The sequence below is a fragment of the Nanorana parkeri genome, unplaced genomic scaffold (genome assembly GCF_000935625.1).
Source record: "Nanorana parkeri isolate BGI_ZX_2015 unplaced genomic scaffold, ASM93562v1 scaffold183, whole genome shotgun sequence".
In the NCBI taxonomy this organism is placed as follows: Eukaryota; Metazoa; Chordata; class Amphibia; order Anura; family Dicroglossidae; genus Nanorana; species Nanorana parkeri.
The window spans coordinates 1,780,503-1,800,387 of NW_017306451.1; the positions used below are offsets into that span (position 1 = coordinate 1,780,503).

General features: G+C 40.4%; 1 protein-coding gene across 2 annotated transcripts in view; it reads right to left on the bottom strand.

Moving 5' to 3' along the window:
• Window positions 1-9,008: 9,008 nt before the first annotated feature.
• Window positions 9,009-19,885, bottom strand: part of TMOD1 (tropomodulin 1) — a 41,730-nt gene continuing 30,853 nt past the window's right edge. Inside the window, exons 6-9 of one of the 2 annotated variants that reach the window (XM_018555094.1) lie at window positions 17,042-17,149; window positions 14,852-14,995; window positions 13,820-13,964; window positions 9,009-9,283 (exon numbers count right to left, since the gene is read on the bottom strand). In XM_018555094.1, the coding sequence (XP_018410596.1) occupies window positions 9,219-9,283; window positions 13,820-13,964; window positions 14,852-14,995; window positions 17,042-17,149 (462 nt within the window). In that variant the 3' untranslated portion in view covers window positions 9,009-9,218. Of the gene's footprint in view, window positions 9,284-11,153; window positions 11,219-13,819; window positions 13,965-14,851; window positions 14,996-17,041; window positions 17,150-19,885 lie in introns of those variants that run through there. The other variant, XM_018555096.1, reaches the window with a different exon arrangement.

Consider the following 19,885-nt stretch of genomic DNA (forward strand, 5'->3'; position numbering starts at 1 on the left):
ACAAATTAAGCAGACACAGGGAGATGCTTGTCTGCAGGTCCCCAGGTACAGTTTTCTCTCCAGCAATAGATCACTAAGGGCAGTAGTGACCAATCACCAAATCTCGATTCAAATTATGTCAGACTATAAGTCACAGGCAGCAGTGCCTTAGATGATCTCGCACTGTAGATATACGGCTATGGGGCTGGAGGAACATGAGTGCCTATGCACAGAAAATGTGCTGCTATTTTTCAGAAGGAATTCAGGCAAAAGGAAAAAAAATTTAGGGTACTGCTTAGACACAATTAACATTTCTAGATGTCCCTAGACACAGAAAATCTTCACTTTTTGAGTTCAGGTCCAATTTGAGGCCATGCAGCAAAATGAAACAGTTATATGCGAGGATGTGAATGTTGATAGCTTCAATCTTGTCATGAAACTCATCAAGACCTTGTAACTCTAAGAAACACACCACAGACCCAAGCAGCACATTATCTGAGCAATTTCATGCTGTTCATTATGTTGCCCATTCAGTGTACAGTGAACAAGGGTCTTAGATGACCTTCATTTATGGGGGGGTTGATCATTACATTTCCTAAGAAATTAATTGAAAAAGAAGTAGGTGTTTTCTACTGGTGGAGAGAGTAGCTTAAACAGTTATGCATTTTCAGTAAGCAAATTCTGTGACTCTTCTATCACGGCCACTGGCCTGGAACAAGTGTGCTTATTGTGCTTCATTGGTTGCATGCTAGTTCTAGGTCCATGGCTCAAAACATATTGAAATCAGAGAATTAACATTGCTGCCAGGCAACTAGTATCTTTAGAAACAGGTCAGCAATGGCAGCCTCCAGGTTTCTCTTGTCACAGGTTTCCTTTAAGTTTAGAAAATGCAATCATGGCAAGTGCAAAGTCCAAAGAGCACTGTGGACCCTAAGGGCTTGTTCACATCATGTCCTTCGAGCTGCATTTGTCTGCATGTCACCGCACGTGTCTAGTGTGAACAGGGCACAAAGAAAACAATGCCCTGTACACACATGTGCGGTGCTGTGCACCAAAAGTCCTAAACCAAAGCAGTCATTCAGATTTTACATTGCATTACTAGTTGTGGAGTATTTTGGTTTGCTGTTCAGGTATTTTGTTAAATTCAATGAGAAATTTTTTTCTGTTGTTCAGCTTTTTTTCATCTTCTTCACTGCAAATTGTTTTTCATCCAAATGAACTATTTTTAATGTGCTGTATACAAATTTATTTCTGTACAAATGTGGTAATATTTACTTGATTTAGCCTTCCACTGATAATTACTGTGTTTTATAAGTAAATAAAACTATTAGAAATTGGATTACATTAATTACCAAGTAATGTTAAAGAGCATTTGTAAATGCAAAAGCAGAACAAGTAAAATATGCCTCTACAGACAAAAAGCTGCTGTTAAGTATTAAATGTGTTTTCTTTTGTGTAATCCTTGCCTTTACTTGTTCACTTCATACAAATGGTATGGGTCAAAATACAAAGCTTCTTCAAGGTACACTGAGGTTGATTTACTAAAAGAGTAGCATCTCTTCACTTAGCAACATGAATGTTTACCTTGGTGTCACAATGCCCTGGAATCCATGCCGGATTTTGCCTAGTGTCCCCTGTCCATGCCTGATTTTCCCCTTGGTCCCTTGCTGATTGGCTGTCTGCCTATGGGGTTTCACAGGGCCGCGGCCAATCTTTGCACTTCCTCTCCTATTTAGAATTCCCTCACTTGTTGCTCTGGGTTCGAGCAATGAGTCAGTTCCCTCGTGCCGGACCCTCTGTGATTCCCTGTGTTTTTGTGCTATGCTGCATCCATGCGATTCCTCATGCTTCCCTGGCAGCCTGAGTTTGCTCAGCTGTGTTGTTTGTGATTCTCTTTCCAGTGTTCCTGTATTTCTCGCAGCAGTTTCCCTGTGTTCTGTTACCGGTCTCCTTGAGTGTCTGTGCTATGCTGAGGTTGGACTTCCTCCTGACAAACCTGCACCCAATTTGATCTTTTGCCATATGTGCTCCAAGATGGAGACTCTCATAGTTTAAAGTTAGGACCGCACTATCTACAGGAGCCTTGGAGCAGCTGTGCGGCTTTCACATTTTCTGCAGAAGACGTGCATCTAAACCTCTGTTTTTAACCTTAGCGGTGAGACAAGTTTTTTGGCATGCTGGCTGGCGAGTGTGCTGGGAAAACTTTGCTGTTTGTACTATTTATAAACAATTCTCAGTTAATTCCCCTGTGAATCTCTGAATGTTTTTTTCTGTGCAAATATAGGCATAAAACAATCCTGTATATTTTTTCTTTTCAGGCTGCGTTATGGCCACTAGCTGGAGCTGAGGAGCATAGGAAATAAATACTTATGCTTTTCACCTCCCCTCTAGTGGCTATAATGCAGTATTACATTACTTTACATTCATCTGAAAAGAAAATATGAAAAATCTTAATCTTTTCCTCTATTCGCACAGAACGAATGTTCTCAGAGGTTCACAGGGAAAATGGCTCTGCAAATTATTTTTAAATGGAACCTTAAGTGTATAGCAGCTACTCCTTTAGTAAACCAGTCACTCTTTTAACATACATACATAGAGAGGGTGCCAACAAGTATTGTGGTATTGTGTGGCAATCCCACTGTAGAATTGGGTGTTATGATCACCCAGGACTCTCATTTCAGGAAGCAAGGGTTTTCCTGGATTCTTCGTGGGAACTGGGAGATTTCAGAGAATTGGGAGGGATGAGATCTCAATTCCTTGGTTCATGTTTTGGTAGTAACCAGCACTTGATGATTGCGCAGGAGTGCACTGCTCTTAAGGAAAGGGTGCTGGCTAGGGGAATTAGCGCCTGCTGGGAAATAAGAACAAACTGTGCTTAAGAGTCAGGAGGACTCCCCCAGAAGTCAAAGTGGAGTCAGTTGGTGTGTGTGCTGGAGGCACATGAAGACAGCCAGGGAGGCTGGGAAAACTGGTGAAGCTAGGAGACTTGAGAGTCTGAGGGGCCGTCAGTCAGAATTATCACTGTTAAGAGTGGAAGCCAGGAGGCAAGCAGTGCATGGATGCTGTACTGAACAACCCCTGCGAGGGCATCCAAGGTGGCTATGTGAACTTTTGGTCATGTTGTGTAGTAGAAAGGACAGAATCAACGTTGCCAGTAACTAGCAAAAATAATCAGTTTTTAAACAAAATCTAGTTTAGCACATATCCTGGGTGAGCAGGGACAGGCAGATTATAATGTATTTTAGGACAGGCTGGTCTACCTGGCCTTCTAGTCTACTACTATATAAAAGAGACAGATAAAAGGAAATGGTTTCTTCTAGGGCAAATAATGGCTTCAATAACTGGAATCCTAATCTTCTAGGTTTACAGGTGATGGATAAGCCTATTCCTAAACATGAAAGCCTCTTCATGAGACTGCAGACGATACCCCAAACTATTATTCATATGAAATTAAAACACCGACAACTGCATATTGGCAAATATTGGCCGCGGTACTTTTATTGGTATTAAATGAATTAAACTTTATTGAACCAAACATATAAATGACCAAACATCAACTCAACACCATGAATTGCTTAGTCATTACAACTCAAGCAACCCAAACCATAATGTAAATGTGAATGAATCCCCCTCAATAAGAGGTGACAGACCACATAAGGGTACCGCGACAGGGGAGGGACAGAGGTGCGTTCCAACCAACTGGCACTGATCCCAAGCAGAGTCCTCCTTTATATAGGGATAGCCGCTGGCTGGAGAAGGTTCTGGATGTGATTTTTTTTTTTTCCCGCCCAAACCTCCAGGCAGAATACCTGAGGAATTTTTTAGGGCCAGCGGCACTGCAAGTAAACGCAAGAGAAAATAGCAAAAGGCAATACAGATTATCTGGGATCACCGCAGTCCCATGCAAGGGAGCCCTTAAAGATGCCCCCTCTTTGAATCTATAGTTTTAGGTTTACTATTTTGGGGTATTAATTTAATTTTGCTGTACAACTGTACATCAAAATAAAAGTGTTGGAATTTGAACAACCCTGTGAGTGGTTCGCAAAACTAGAGGCAAATGCTTTGCCTTATATGTTAACAAATGCTCCAAAAAAAAACTTGGCATTTATGAAGTGACAACCAGTAAATCCGCTGCTGAGAGAAAGTATTTCAAGTTCTTGCCAGCACAAGAAACTCATAAGTTTCTGATTTTACATCTGATGTCACTTCAATTTTGGTGAAATGTAATCTTAAACTGCTCAGTAGTCTGCTGCAAACTTGCTTTCAGTGCAGTGATTCTCAACTTTGGTTCTCTCCAGGTACTAATGGGTCATTTCAGTGAACTTAAATGAAAAAATAAAGAAAACAGCTGCACTCCAGTTTCAAACATAGAGATCTCAACGACTGGACAGTAAAAATAGTTCATTCAAAAGGTTTGAAAGCTGTTTCAATTGCAGATCATTTACATTGGATGCTGCTCCTTAATGTTTTTAAAATGTTAGCTTCTTGCAGAATCAGATGTTCCCCTGAACACTAGCCCTGATATCCTATTTAGAGTGACTCCTTTCCTTTGTAGGGTGCTTCTTTTTCAGAAGGTGGTGAAGCAGCAGCTGCCCAACATCCAGGAGGCGATACTGCTGCTTCCTGAATGCAGGTTTTTTTTATTCCAATAGAATTTTCTATTGAAGTACTAGACCACAACCGCATGTGTACCGTTCCATTGCTTTCAAATATTGTATATGACAAGCACCACATACTGTTGATTTTTGTGCACCGCCGTCCAAGCATCCCAAGCGCGGCAATGTGTGCATAACTGTGTGGGTGTAGTGCTCACAGTGCAGCCAGTGGCTGGGGGGTGATAAAACCGAATGTCAATCGCACAGTTTTACCGACCCTTCACCACCCATGTGAAAGGGACCTTAAACCTCCCCCTGCATTCAGGAGGTGGAAGCATTGCCTCCTGAATGCCAGGAAGCTGCTGCTCCACTGTCCTCTGAAAAGCAAGATGGTGGTGGAGGCTGCCGCCCATGTGAAAGTTTGTTCATTTTTTTTCTGGTCTTTGTAGTTTATTACATGAAGGTCATTTTTCCATAAAAGAGAGAACTAGACTTGGTCAACGAAAGACAACTTTTATTTGATTCTTTGAAGTTCAATGAACAACACAGGCATACATTATAAGGCACATATAGGGTAACAAAAAAAGTTGCAGTTTAAGAGTAAAATGCACGGAGTGGTATAGATTTTTTAAACTGCATTGTAATTATTAAGAGCATTTACAGTTGGCTTATATCTCCTATGCGCATTGTTGACCCATGATGAATAGCATTTTAAAGCTAGCCTGTAGTACAGCTTAAGGCAGAAACATGAAAAGAGCATGTCTACGTTATTCCTCAACGCACACCAACACACTTGTATGCTGTGAGCAGGGCACATAGAGAACAATTTATTTTTTCAGTGTCCTTGTGTGGAGCCTGCGATGATCAATGCAGATCGAGGGAGCACAACAAATTTGGTGTGAATGTTCCCTTAGATATGCCTGCATGTACCTTTAGCTGTCTTCAGAGTCCAGTAACACCAAAGCCTTCAGAGCTCGTTCTTCAAATGTCAGAATATTGGCCCACCTCCCCCCTACATGATCACTGATCCCTAAATGTGATGAATGATCTCCCTTTGCAAAAATGAGGTTTGGGTGGGGCAGGTCAAAGTTCTGACCTCAATGCTGAAATCCTTATTTGTATAGCTAAACACATTGTGCAACTCTGAAGACAACTCATTATATGGACGGGCAAGTCCTGCTGACACTTTACTATACTACACTTTAAGATAACTTTAGAGAATAGTTATCAGAAAAAGGCTCACTTTTCATGTGATTTAACTTTACATTTATAACCTGTATTTACTGTATAGCTCAGATTTAGTCCTGATTGTTATATATCTTTTAGCTCTTTTGGATGAAATCCTCTGTGTGGCAGCCAATGAGAAGAATGTTGCAGCAACAGGTTTAAGGCATACTATTTAGACAGGAGGATTCAATTCACAGGCTTTTTACAGTTGATTTGCTCCTAATTATTTTTTATGTTTTGTAAACCATTTGACTGGGAACGTTCTCACTCACTGCAGGCTGCTAAAATCTTTTTCATGTCCCTCCCGATGAAATTAAAGGTAAGCTAGCAGACATGACCACCTTCCGCCCCTATCGCTAAAGCTGGCCAGTGAAAATACAGCGCTGGACCCGTGTGGTTATTCTCTTGCAGGGTTCTTCACAAAAGGGTGAGGAGTTTGGAGAAGTGAACAATCTAGGACAACATAGCTGTACTGGAAAGTGAGCTGAATTGGAGAAGTTTTCCAAATCAGCTATATTGTCCTAAATTGTTCACTTCTCCTGCCTTCTCCAAGCTCTTCACCCTTTTGTGAATAACCCTGTTGGTGTTTCTCATTCAGCAGAAGTTATCTGGCTAATGGGTAGGCAGCTTCAACAAGCCAAAAAATCTTGGCTCAACAGTGAATGCAGTAGAAGTAGCAATTGAACGTCACACCAATTAAAATAGTCCAGATACAACTTTATTCCATTAGGGTCAGGAGACATTCAAGTAGTGTAGCAAATGCATTTTGGAGGTCCAAAACACACCCCTTCATCAGGGCTTAATAGGAGAAATCATTTATGTGCACTGCAATCCCTGCAGCTTGAAAGTTGTATTGAGCTGTGTTGGAAGAACTTCAGGCTTGTCAGCAGCCAACTAAAGCTGGGTAGATATACTTTGAATTTCTCTTGTTCAGCCACGTGGGGCTGAAATCCATCTATTCTACCATCCATGCTAAGCAGCATAGATGGAGGAATCCCCAATGCTAGCTATTGTAATCAGTGGCTACTGTATACCCAAAAAGGGCTTGTATCTGATCAGATGCAGACTTTTTGCACTGGCTTCTACATCAAAAGGGAGGGTGGGTAGTGGTAGTGACAGGGCCACCCATGACTTGTATTCTTGCTAAATCGTCTGAAATTCCAGCAGTGTATGGGCAGCTTAGGCCTGTACATGGCGAGTAAATTCCTCAGCCAGTAAGTAGTACTCCAGAACTATGAATTCACTGCACGTTGTCAAGCTTGTACAAGTAACATGCTTCAAGCCTGTCCTCATTGCTTTCTTTTCAGTGGGTATGAAGGTTTGCAAAAAACTAGTACAGATTAAAGAAAAACTCCACGTTTCTTTATCTGCAGTCATTATTATCATTTTCTAAAGCTGCTGACAAATGTTAATGTTACTTCCTTACAAATATGTCAAACTGAGGGCTTTCTGTATACTGTTTATGTACAAGCCTCCCCCAGAAATGATATGCTGCTTCTGTGACTGGCTCATCATATTTTTATCTTATTATTTTACTGAGATTATTCAAGTGGTGATAATGAAGGCAGATTCCTTAAGGAAGAACTTTGTGCAGAAATTGTATTAACCCTTGCAGTAGGGCTACCTCTGCACTGCAAGGGTTAACTGCTTTTTTTTTGCCTACGGTCAAAAATAAAAAAGTTAGACCTCACCTGAACCTTGGAGCCAGCTCACTATTAGACTGGTCCTTCCAGCCTCACTCCCCCTCCGCTGCAGTGGTCTAAGGTCCTGGGAGGCATCATGTCCACTATACTGTACAGGACGTGAAGGGACATTCCATCGCTGCAGAGGAGGAGACCAGCTGGAGGGATCGGTGCCAGTTCAGAGGATCAGGTGAGTATAACTTTTTTTTTACCCTAGACAAAAATGAGCAGTTAACCCTTACAGTGCAGGGGTAGCCCCACTGCAAGGGTTAATAAAATGTAAAATGTTTGCCCGGCGTTTAAAGCTTGGAGCTCTGTTGATTAGAGCAGCGTTCGAGGGGGACATGTTGGACAATGGGTCACTACTTTGTGTGAAAAAGCTATGGCATGACTCTGTTATGTTCTGCCAGCACCTATGCCGCAGCACATAGCAGTAAGAAAACATAAAAGACTATTTGCCACATACTTATTACTGAATATGTAGCCAGGCTGCAATACAGTAATAAATAGCTAGGGTTCAACTGGGCTTTAAACAGGAACACAGTTAGGAAAACATCAATTTATCCATTAAATAAATATGTACCAATTGAAAACAGCTTGCTAATATCTTTGCAATGTTATATACATACAGTAGTTCACCTAGATATGACTGCTCATTTCTATATGAAAACTGGAGTTTTTACCTGTCAATCATGTAAAATAGGTGATATACAGGTATACATGGGTCTTATTTCATAAAAGACTTATGAGTTATGATTAGGGAGCAACTGACAAATTTTGTTATATCTCTATTCCTAAAATTATTTATTATAAATGGATGATAGGAAATGGAGGGAGAAGGGACAGGAACAGTATGCTGTAAACACATAGCGCTTTCCTTTTGTTGGGCCACTCCAGTATTGTCTACTATTTTCAAACAGCCTATTATCACAGATGGAGCTCGCCTCCCAGTATACTTTGGGCTCAGGAAGGATAAACTCCAATGCCAATGAACTGAGGGCTACACTGTGGCAGAAATTCATCAGTGCTGAACAGTGCTACCTCAATTGACATTAATTTCTGCACTCACCTCAATAAGCAATGGCGCCATATACTACTGGAGTGGAACAACCAGAAGGACATTCCATTACCAACGGTGCTGCCAAGGGGAATGATGATAACTAGTACTACTACTCCTGATGAAGACTGATATACAAAGCTAGTCTTTATACAGGTTAAAAATATTCTTTTATCTTCCCTGTAGTTTTGCAAAGTTTTAACAAACGTATGCTTTGCTTTCTCGATTGACCAACTAATAACAGTGTTTGTATGCAGTAATTGTAGAGAGCTTGGATTAACTATCATGGATTTCGTTTCAGATATACTAGTAATACATTATGTGTTCCGTGCTCATTATAGGTTACTTCATTAAACATGTACATTACCTATGGAGTCACACATATATGTGGAAAATCACTGTGCTGATCCCTGTGGCCCTGGAAGCAGCAGCAAAACAACTGAATGTTGCATTATCTGATGGCTGGCCATAAAGCAGGAATTGCCAGCAAATGTTTTATATGGATTACTCTTGTAGGTAATATGATGGTGATCCATTTGGGTACATAACAAATGACAAGAGACGCCTGAGATATGTAACGCAGTTGCTGGGTCCTCACTCTCTTGTAAGTATTCCACGCTCTGGTACAAACTCTTATTGGAAGGGGTCCTACTGTGTGGAGCGCTCCTCATTTCAGCTCTAAACTCCACTTCGGCATTTTGGAAGAATTGGGCCATCCAGATCGGCCAGTCTTCTCTTCCTCACTGGGGAAGCAAACAAAAAGAATTAGAACAAAACAAACATCAAATAATTAATTATCATGCTGTGTTGACCTTGAAATTACTGACAAAGATATGCTTATTTAAGAAGAAAACAGGCCAAAATTCAGTAAGTCGCTGATCTTGGTAGGTGAAATTAAATATCAAACATGTTGCGATGGGTTACAGCCCTTTTCACATAATCTCTAAAAAAGCCTTATTAAATAAGCTTGATTAACACATGCCTGCATTGGGACAGTAATTTCTCTCATCCACGTGGTGCAAACCTTTAATTTTCAAGGTCAATCATTTTTAATATAATTGTCCAAGCTTACCCATTTGTATTTGCACCTCTTATTTACATAGTTACATAGTATTTGAGGTTGAATAAAGACATTAGTCCATCAAGTCCAACCTCTTTCCTTATGTTTTCTAAGCCTGAAACTTCACTTTTGTGTTAGGGTCCATAGGTCACCTAACCCCTAAAATCTGCTGCCATGTCAACTGCCTTCTCGTCATTTCATCCACTAGGAGTGTGTTAATTAGCTGCTCAAATGACCCAGAAGCCGCAAAACATAGGTTGTACTTATATGTAGATACTAAGCAGGTTACTCACAAAGCTGCCGCAAGCAACAGAGTGAATAACCCAGCCAAAGTGAAGTGAGCCGAACGCTGTTCGGCTATTCACTTCTGGCTTGTACGGCTGATTTCAGCCGTACATCAGCAGCCTTCAGTCAGCTGAGAATGCTCTGCATGTTCAGCTGAGCCAAAGTGCAGAAGGAGTTTGACTCAGCCGATCCAACATCTGGATCGGCTGAGCCGAAACTCCGGCAGCTCACTCGCTGCCGTTCACTCCTGTTCTCATAATAATTATTTATTAGTTTAAAGAAAAGAAAAAAAAATTACAAATAATTTTACAAAACGATGCCGGCAAAAGAAAAACAATTGGGTGGAGCTAGCAGTGACAGCTAGCTCCCCCCAACTGTTTCCTATTGGCTGCACCTGCCAGAGTCTTCTAGCAGGTCCCGGCCAATGAATAACAACTGGGCGGAGCCGGCTTGGCTGAGCCGTTTCGACTGAACCGAAGGGCAGAGGTGGCCGAAGAATCAGCCGAAGTTACGGCTGTTTCCTTCGGCTCCGTAGTGAATAACCCCCTAAGTTAATTTCTGAACTTGGTGTGTTGGGCAATGCACACCAACAGCTATACTTTTGTATTGCAGCTGCTGGCGTGAATGGGCCCTTATGGTCAATTTCTGATATTCAATACTGCTGACGACTTAGACTACTCCTGCAGTAAACAGAGATTTCAGTAGGGACAACACTGTTATCCTGATTAGCTAAAAAACAAGAAAGACTGCCTGGTTACAGCAGGAACAAGCCTGGAACCCCAACAAGAGGATATAAGCAGCTGTGGACTTGTACTATTGAACTGCCACTAGAGGCCACTCTATAACACTAACAGTGGGCCTGTTAATGAGTGATCCTTGATGTATATAATTCTTATTCTTTGTAGTTTAAGAGAAGATCCTTTCTGCCTTTTGACATCCTTTAAAGGACTTTATAAGTCAGGTAAATACATATTCTAAATTATTCCACTGGATTTTCCTGCAAGTCTCCTTTTAAAAAAAAGTAAAACAGCTTCCTTTTCATTTAACAAATGTTAAATATATTGCAATGTAAAATATAAAAATGCAAAAAGGTGGCATGAAAAGCATGAAAACAGTAATGTCTGAAAAGAAAGAAAAAGTATTTTGATAAAAGTACAGAAAGAATACAGCATAAGCTGTGGATAGCCAGAAGGTGGCAGAAATAAGCACTGCTTGTGGCATAGGAAAGGCATTGCTAACAGAAATGCATAGATAATTTTTTTCTGTACTTATATATCTTCCAAGTCCAGAGTTGAAAAGTTATGCCAACGGACATCAGACCTACGTATACGAGCTGTGAACAAGAAGCACATTAAATGTTTCTATGGGCAATCAATAAGAACAAGTAAGGAAGAGTAACTTGTTTTCAGAGAAGTTGCAAATTTTCTACCCATTAAATAGATAAAATATTTATCAATTCACTATTACATAATATAAGAGGTTCTTAGATAGGAAAATGTTTTCTTGAATAGGGAAAATGTAACAAAACATAAGTCCCCCTGTTCCCTACAATTTGCGTACCCAATTCTGCCGAAAGTGGGTTGTTAAATATATATGTTCAAAAAGGAAAATTTGAATATGTTGAAATAAATTCCTAAACGTAAGTATAAATGTAGATAAATATAATCTGGGTAGAACTGGTGCATTATTTGTTTTCAGATTTAAAGTAGAACTTTAAACATTTTTTTTTCTCATTTTAGATGGAGTGGAGAACGTTGGAAATCAGACCCTTTGTTAGTTTTTCATTAAAGTGACACTAAACTCAGGAGTTAAATCTTAAAAATGCATTTACCTACCTTTTACTATTAAAAAAAAATGTAGCTTATTTGTGTGTGGACTTCAATCTCATTACAAATAAGTAAACTAAACGTGAGATTGTAGTCCATCACGGGAGCGAGCTTGGGGTGATGGCTACTTTACAACACACACAGGGACCATGGGGAACAAAGGTAGTCACCCTCCAGAAGGAAGGACAGTGTCAGCATGAATTTAGAGATGATTTGAGGATCTAAAGCTGAGTGATGCACAAAAAGGATACATTTTTCTTAATAATTGGGGTACTTGAATGCATTAAGGTTTAACTCTTGAGTTTAGTGTCACTTTAACATTCATGTTGGCGAGCTTCACTCTCAAGTCCTATCCACAAGACACAGCAGAAAGTGAGCAGAAATGTCCCCAATATGCTGGCAAGTCTCACCTTTTGTCACTGTAAAAGAACTCCTTACTAGCAGATTTCCCCTCTACTCCTGAGCAACAACTATAAAATGTTAGATTTCCTTCTGTCTTGGTGATATCAGTTACCAGAACAGAAAGTGACGGTGCAATTTCTCAAATAGGGACATAGACAATAATAAAACCTCTATCCCACTATCAAAAACAGAGAAATAAAAAAAGATTTGACAACTATAAGAATATACTTAGGTGTTGTAATTTGCACAGCACTAGCACTCCTAGATGGCGCTGACAAGTATAGGAAATGTCTAAATCATTAGTCATTAGGGGCACTACTACCATGCAAACGGCACCCGCCCAGCCTTTTATAAATGAACACCTTAATGTTCAAGCTATTACTTGTGCTTACTTTGTAGGAGTCACTGTGGATACACTTCAAAGCTAAACAATAATTAATTTTGAATTGACAAAAGTAGCCTGATTTTAGCCAGGCAACCTCTCTCTAAATACAAGTTCTGCAATGCCTGCCAAGTTTTTTTGTTTTTTTTTTAAATCTTCAGCTTCTCAGTTATTGTTAATTTCGCTGTACTATTTTGTGCATATCCCGCTCGACATTGTCAAGCATGACACCATTAGGAGTCCATTGCATGGTGAGAGGTGCGTTTCAATTAGGGATGCACTGATACAGATACTAGTATCGGTGCTGATACCGAGTATTTGGACGAGTACTCCTACTCGCCCAAATGCTCCGATACCTTCCCGGGTACAGAAACTTCCAGTCAGAGGAAGATTTCCTCTGACCGGCAGTGCCATGAGGCAACATGGAGCCGGCTTCCCAGCCAATCAGGAAGCCAGGCGGTGGGTAATGACTCACCACCTGGCTTCCTGATTGGCTGGGAAGCCGGCTTTATGCTGTTTGGCCGGCCTGATGCCTGGCCAATCAGCATCGAACCGGCTAGACAGCATAGAGTCGGCTTCCCAGCCAGTCAGGAAGCCTGTCGGCAGGTAATGAACTGCCTCCTAGCTTTCTGATTGGCTGGGCTGTTGAGCTAAATGCTCAACATTACAAAACCACATTCCTAATCTCTACAAGAAGCATAATGGGAGATGATCTGCAACGCAGCCAACCAGTATCACAGCCATACACAGAAGTACAAACAGCCAGGCTGGACCTGGACAGAGCCCGCACTAGTTGACAGACAAATATTCCAGCGCTCCAAATAGGCATTGGCTGGAAAGCCGACTTCCCGGCCAATCAACATCAAGCCGGCTAAACAGCTGGCTCGATGCTGATTGGCATGGAAGCTGGCTCCCTGACCAAACTGCATGGAGCCATCTTCCAGGGCAATCAAGAAGCCGGCAATGAGACGTTGCGCGGCTTCCTGATTGCCCCGGGTAGCCAGCTCCATGCTAGTGGAAGTACCGGTATCAGTACTCGGTAACGACGAGTACCGAAAGATAAATATTGGTATTCATACTCGATATATCAAAAAATCGGTATTGGTGCACCCCTAGTTTCAATAGACCTTAATGTTGTAAATGTAATTTGTATATGTATTAACTAAATTACTAGTAGTTACACTTTCTATACAATAACCCAGCCTCAATAGATTTTAGGACCATAGCAAGAAAATACAAGTAAGAACAATTTAAATATGCAGCAGAATTACTCTTATTTTACAAAAGGAGTTCAGAAAGCTGGCTGATTACAGCACCAACTCACCAAGATCATTATTGTTCATCATTGCATTTGATGCTCGCAGTCTGGGGCCTTGTTGAGTGAAATGATAACCAAATTTCAAAAGCGTTGCATTTTTTTCTAACATATTTGCAATTTCCATTTCCACTTTATTGCCAAGAGCTTGACTCTAAAGGGAACAAAAAAATGTACATTACATGAAGCGTATTTACAGAAATGACAGACTAAAAATATCTCTGTACCTTCCCAAAATCAGGATGTTAGATTGGGGGAATCTTAAGCTGGGAAGTCCATATTATATGCACATTGTGTACAATTCCTCCAAATGAAGCAAATGAGGTGTTTAAACACACTGCTTGTGGCATATGAAAGGCATTGCTAACAGAAGTGCATAGATCATTTTTTTCTGTACTTATACATCTTCCAAGTCCAGAGTTGAAAAGTTATGCCAACGGACATCAGACCTACGTATACGAGCTGTGAACAAGAAGCACATTACATGTTTCTATGGGCAATCAATAAGAACAAGTAAGGAAGAGTAACTTGTAATCATAAAAAAAGGGGGTGGAGCGAAGAAAAATACTCACGAGTGCAAAAGTGCTGGAGTTGCTGACATCATTTTCAAGATGGTAGTAACCAGCAGCAGTAACAGGCCTTTTGGGTGCCTACACTAAGGTGGCTTTTACAGATAAATAACATTCATAAAATATGTCAAATGCACATATAATCTTCTGCGGAGATTGTTTTTGAAATTAATGGTGTGGTGACATGGTCTCCTTAACAGCAGTGACAAGAGATGAATATAAGCCCACCACTCCCTGAGGGGTGGACCAGAGCCAATTACACTCTACTTCAATAGCAGGGCTGTATACATGGGATTCTTGTTCAGAGCCTAGTCTTGGTTGGCAACATTTCTGGAAGTGGCAGCCATAAGCAAACAGGAGAAAAATGAAGAAGCTGCCCATGCCCCATTCCATGATGTACTAAATTTAGTATTCTGCCAAACAAGAAATCGGTCAGTGGTATCTCAGATATCATCATTGGCCATGTTTTTACCTGATTGTCTATCTTCAGCTCAACCAGTGATGTGTTATACTGGAGCGACTCTACCAGAGCGAGGATTCCGTTTCCACTGATGAAATTAGATTCCACATTTAAACTCCTCAGTGTATTATTGACCTTCAGCATGTCTGCCAAAGCCTTAAACAAAGAGAAAGCCCTGGATCAGTGTACTGCATTCACAGCTTAGGTGCTGAGTTTATAGTTACGGAGGCTTAGCTGATAAGATGTAAAGATGAACAAAAACCAGAGCAACCAGTTAGATGTCAGCTATTTAGAGTACTTAACACATGTGTAAAATAATATTTCTGATTGCTGTCTGTTGCTTCCCTTTAATTTTTCAATATCTTGTAATTAAACAGACCAGCCTAGGGCAAATAATTAATTTGTTGTGCAATTCAGCTGCCTTGTTACGACATATTTTAGCTAGACCCAATATTATTTAGTTACATGTGCCACTATGCAGGAAGGCAGAGTATTAACTGGTTTTGGGGTTTCTGTGCTTACTCAAATCATCCAGATGAAAGAATGTTTGCAAATAAGCTCACTGACACTAGCAAGGCAGCTCCCAAACAAAACAGGCCTCCCTTGTTGGGTAACCAGAAGTAACTCAATGTTCAGAAACAAAGGGCGCCAAACCAATCAGGGATTAGAATGGGATGTGGATTTGATTGGATAATCCAATGGATTGCTTTATGATTTAATGAAAAGACCTCCCTTAGGGCTGGAATTAGAATTGGCTGATGGAATTTGGGCCTGGAGGTCCTGCTGCTAATTACAATTTCAGCCCTAAAGGTGGTCTTTTAATCATCTCCTATCAAATCATATAGAGATCCATTTGGTTATAGTATCTTTTGAGTCCAATCAAATCCTTATCCCATTCTAAGCCCTGATGCAGGGGGAGTGTTGTTGCCTTCGAAATGGGTTGGCTGTTTTTGTTTGATCGAATTGTGAACAATTAAAGGCACTTTGGACTCTTTCACCTTTTTGGTTTGGTTCCTTTTATTTTTGAACATGGAAGCTGATCATGGCAGGGGAAGGAGGGGAGAGAGAGGGGACAGCTGACAATGGGACAATGGGAGAGGCAGAGAAGTTGGGAAGGAGCTAGCTGGGGAGAAAAGACAGAGAAGGCAGAGTGTGAGCTCATCAAGTACCCAGAAGAGTGATAGAGAGGAGGCAGAACAGATGACTGTGGATGGGGGGAAGAGAGTGGAGGTAGAGCATGCGCTGATCAAGGACAGAGGAAACAGAAGCAGCAGAAAGTAGATTAAAATGGACCAGAGGAACAGTGGCATCTCAACGTGGATGAAGGATGAGCATGATCCATTCATGGACTGTTGGCAAAATGTAGGCTGATTTGAGGGGAAGATGTGGAACAGAGGAGACAGAATAAGAACTGAAGTGAAGGGAAATCTGTAACAGGGAAACAGAGAACAACATAATGCTTACAGAGGTTCTAGCAATTCCCTTCTTGACTAAATAAAAGTATTTTTCATTCTGTCTGTGTTGCTGTTGGAGAGTTAACCTCACTTCCTGTCTAAAATTGTGTCAGGAAGTAAGGGGAAATCTCTGTAACAGAGCACGGCTAGCAGTAAAACCTAACAGGGGTTCTAATAATTTCCCACTACATCCAAAACAAGATGTAGATACAGCTATAGATACATTTTTTTCTTTTGCCATTGAGACATTACAGCATTAAGGTAAGGTTAAATAATACAAATATGAAAATATAATGAAGGGAATTTATCAAAACTGGAGCAGCCGAAAACTGGAGCAGATATGCATGGCAACCAATCAGCTTCTCTCTTTCATTTTCAAATCTTAACTGAACAAACTGAAGAGAGAAGCTGATTGGTTGCCATGCACAGCTGCTCCAGATTTTATCTGCTCCAGTTAGGATAAATTCCCCTCAATGTATTCATACTGTAAGCTCCAAAGTAAAATAAAAATCAATGTTTTAGACAAGCTTATCCAAATGCTATGAATGTACTGGATCTTACAAGACCCACACAATTTTATCTGAATTTACTACATTGTACAATCGCACTATAACGTATGTTGCCATTTGTCTTTGACTGCAGAATCCACAGTAACTTAATGCCACCAATACAGGCTATCCAGTCAGGGATATATTAGATACACACATACACCTTAAAATGCTATCCACACTTCAAGTACGTTACTTACAAATGCAACAGGGTCATTACTTCTTGTCCCCACAATACTTAGCTTCTTCACATGGGTATTATTTTTCATTGCCTCAGAGTAAGCTTTTAAAGTTAAAATAGGAATGTTCTAGAATACAAACAGAAATACAAAATAAAATGGAATTTGTATTAAAAATAATAGGGTCTCCTTAAGGAAATAAGCAACCTGTTACACATTTTTTATGTGCTATGCAGATTTGGAAGCATTATGTAATCCATGAATCCTGATTACTTGATTTATTAATTATGTTATTCTATGTAGATTGGAATAAATCTGGATACACTTAGCCCTAATTCACACCCATATGTTTAGGTGGGTTTAGGAATTCCTGTGTCAAAAACTTGCGATTTCTTGCAGCAGGAATCCCAAATCTGCCATTTTCAAACAGCAGCTGTCAACCATTTAAGTTAATGATCAGGTGTCGGCGGACGCATTTAAAAGTGGCAGAACGCTGGCACACCAGATTTAATCATATGCGGTATGGTTACATGTGGTTAGGAATCAATCACTATCCCTAGACACCATCCAGGGATTGTCAATCACTAAATCAATAATCAATCCATAGTTCCACTGTAAAATAATCTACAAGTGGTTTACATTTCAAACAACTGCTAACTTGTCCAGGACTGGTTCACCCAGCAAATGTAACCCAAGAGCTCACTATCTGATGCTAACCCAAAAATTTAATGGAGGGGTGTTCAGCCAATTCTTGTAACAGCTGGGGTCAAAGTACATGCATCTATAATAAGTGTGTTAAGAAAAAGCCTTCGATGTTCAAAAAGAACATTAGAGCAAGATTACAGTTTGCCATTGAACATATAGGCAAAGACCAGACCAGGCAAAGGACAATGTCCTGAAAACTTATCATGCAAAGATTGTTTGGCCACAGTAAGAGTAGGCATATTTGTTGCAAACTGAAGACAATATTTCTGGAGAAGAACCCCCATAACAACTGTGAAGCATAGTGGTAGAAATGTTATGGTTTGGGGTTGTTTTTCAGCTGAAGGCATTTTGCATAGAGAAGTGGTCAAAAATTAAATTTTCAGTGAGGTTGTGCAGGTACAAGGTTGACAGTACAAGAGCGGGCAATCCCCAAAACTAGGGATGCACCGATACTAGTATCAGTGCTGAGTATTTGGGCGAGTACTTGTACTTGCCCAAATGCTCTGATGCCTAGCCCGATACTTCCGGTATCAGGAAGCCCGGCAGCGTGTAATAACTCTCTGTCTGGCTTCATGATTGGTCAGGAAGCTGGCCAATCAGGAAGCCGGGCGCCATGTAACGATGCGGCGCCCGGCTTTCTGATTGGCCGGGAAGCCGGCTTCATGCTCCCTTGTCATGAGGTGACGAGGGAGCATGAAACTGGCTTCCCTGCTAATCAGGAAGCCAGGTGGCGAGTCTGTACACGCAGCCCATCTTCACGGCTGATCAAGAAGCCAGGCGAGTCATCACATGCCGGCTGGCTTCCTTAATGGAACTTCTGGTAACGGTATTCAGTATCAGCGAGACCGGTAAAAAATATCAGTACTCGTACTCGATACCAAAATGCCAGTAGCTGTGCATCCCTACCCAAAACATGTACCTACTGTATGATACTGCTCAGATAATTCGAAACATTTACACAGAAATGTCATAAATAACAAGCCTAAAAACATATCTATATACTTCATACTGATGAGAAATAACATTCTGAATCTTCCTGTTAAAGCAACAGGGTCACATCTGCTGCTGATAATAGAAAACAATACAGAAAGAATGGTTAGCAAATATATTGGTACATAAGAACTCAAAGCGCTTAAAGTGTATGCAAACCCTAACAATGAACTTCTCTTATTTGCTACCTTTTGGTCTTTGAAACATACCATTGAAAGTGCTTTGTTTTATACGCTCGATAAGTGCAGAAACCAATACCTGTTAATACTGTCAAAAAACTTTTGGGGATTGATAACTTCCTGTTTACTCTGCCTCTACTGAATCTTATCGTTTTTCCAAGGCTGAACGAGAAAAATAGAGCAGATTCTTCCATCAACACTGGTCTATCGAGGAATACTGCTGTTTGCATTGTAGAATACCCGAACAGAGCGGGCGGCTCATTGGCTGCCGGCTCTAAATGTACAAAGATTTTCCGGCAAGCTCCTTTGATCAGCTGATTGAGGGATGCCAACCGAAAGGGTGCCAACAGCGGCACACCTTAGGGCACTCCTGTATGGGCATCCTTAGGATGACAATAATCTAACATATTCAAGTATTATTCTGGGGTTTAGATACACTTTGAGAAAAGAAGGCTAATTACTGATGTATGACAAGTGAGTCCACAGATTTTAACATCTAAATACGAGCAGAAAAAAAAAAAATTTTTAGAAGCTAGGCAACATTATCAATTATATTCTGTAAATAGTGGTTTATGAAAAACTAAGTCATCATCCAAATTCTTGTGGGCTTAGTATGTTGTATTTATCAGCTATAAAGCCAACTTGTAATTGGCCCTGAAAGAGCCTGTGCCAAACCAGCTAGCACTGTGTACTGTTCATCTGTCATGCATGCTTTTACATTATATTTTGCTAAGATCTATTTTTAATCAGGACGCAAAGTACTCATTTCACTGTTTTACTGTTATTTGGGAAAACATATTAGAAATAATTCAATAAGTACTAAAGGAAATGTTATAACAGAATTGATTAACCAGATATTATCCACCATATTAATAAGTGGTTAGTTGGCAGTTCAGTTTGTTGCTTATTTTTTACTAGGGTATTTTATACAAATATTTGACGTATACTTTTAATGAATATTTATATAAATATAACTGGTACTTCACAGCAA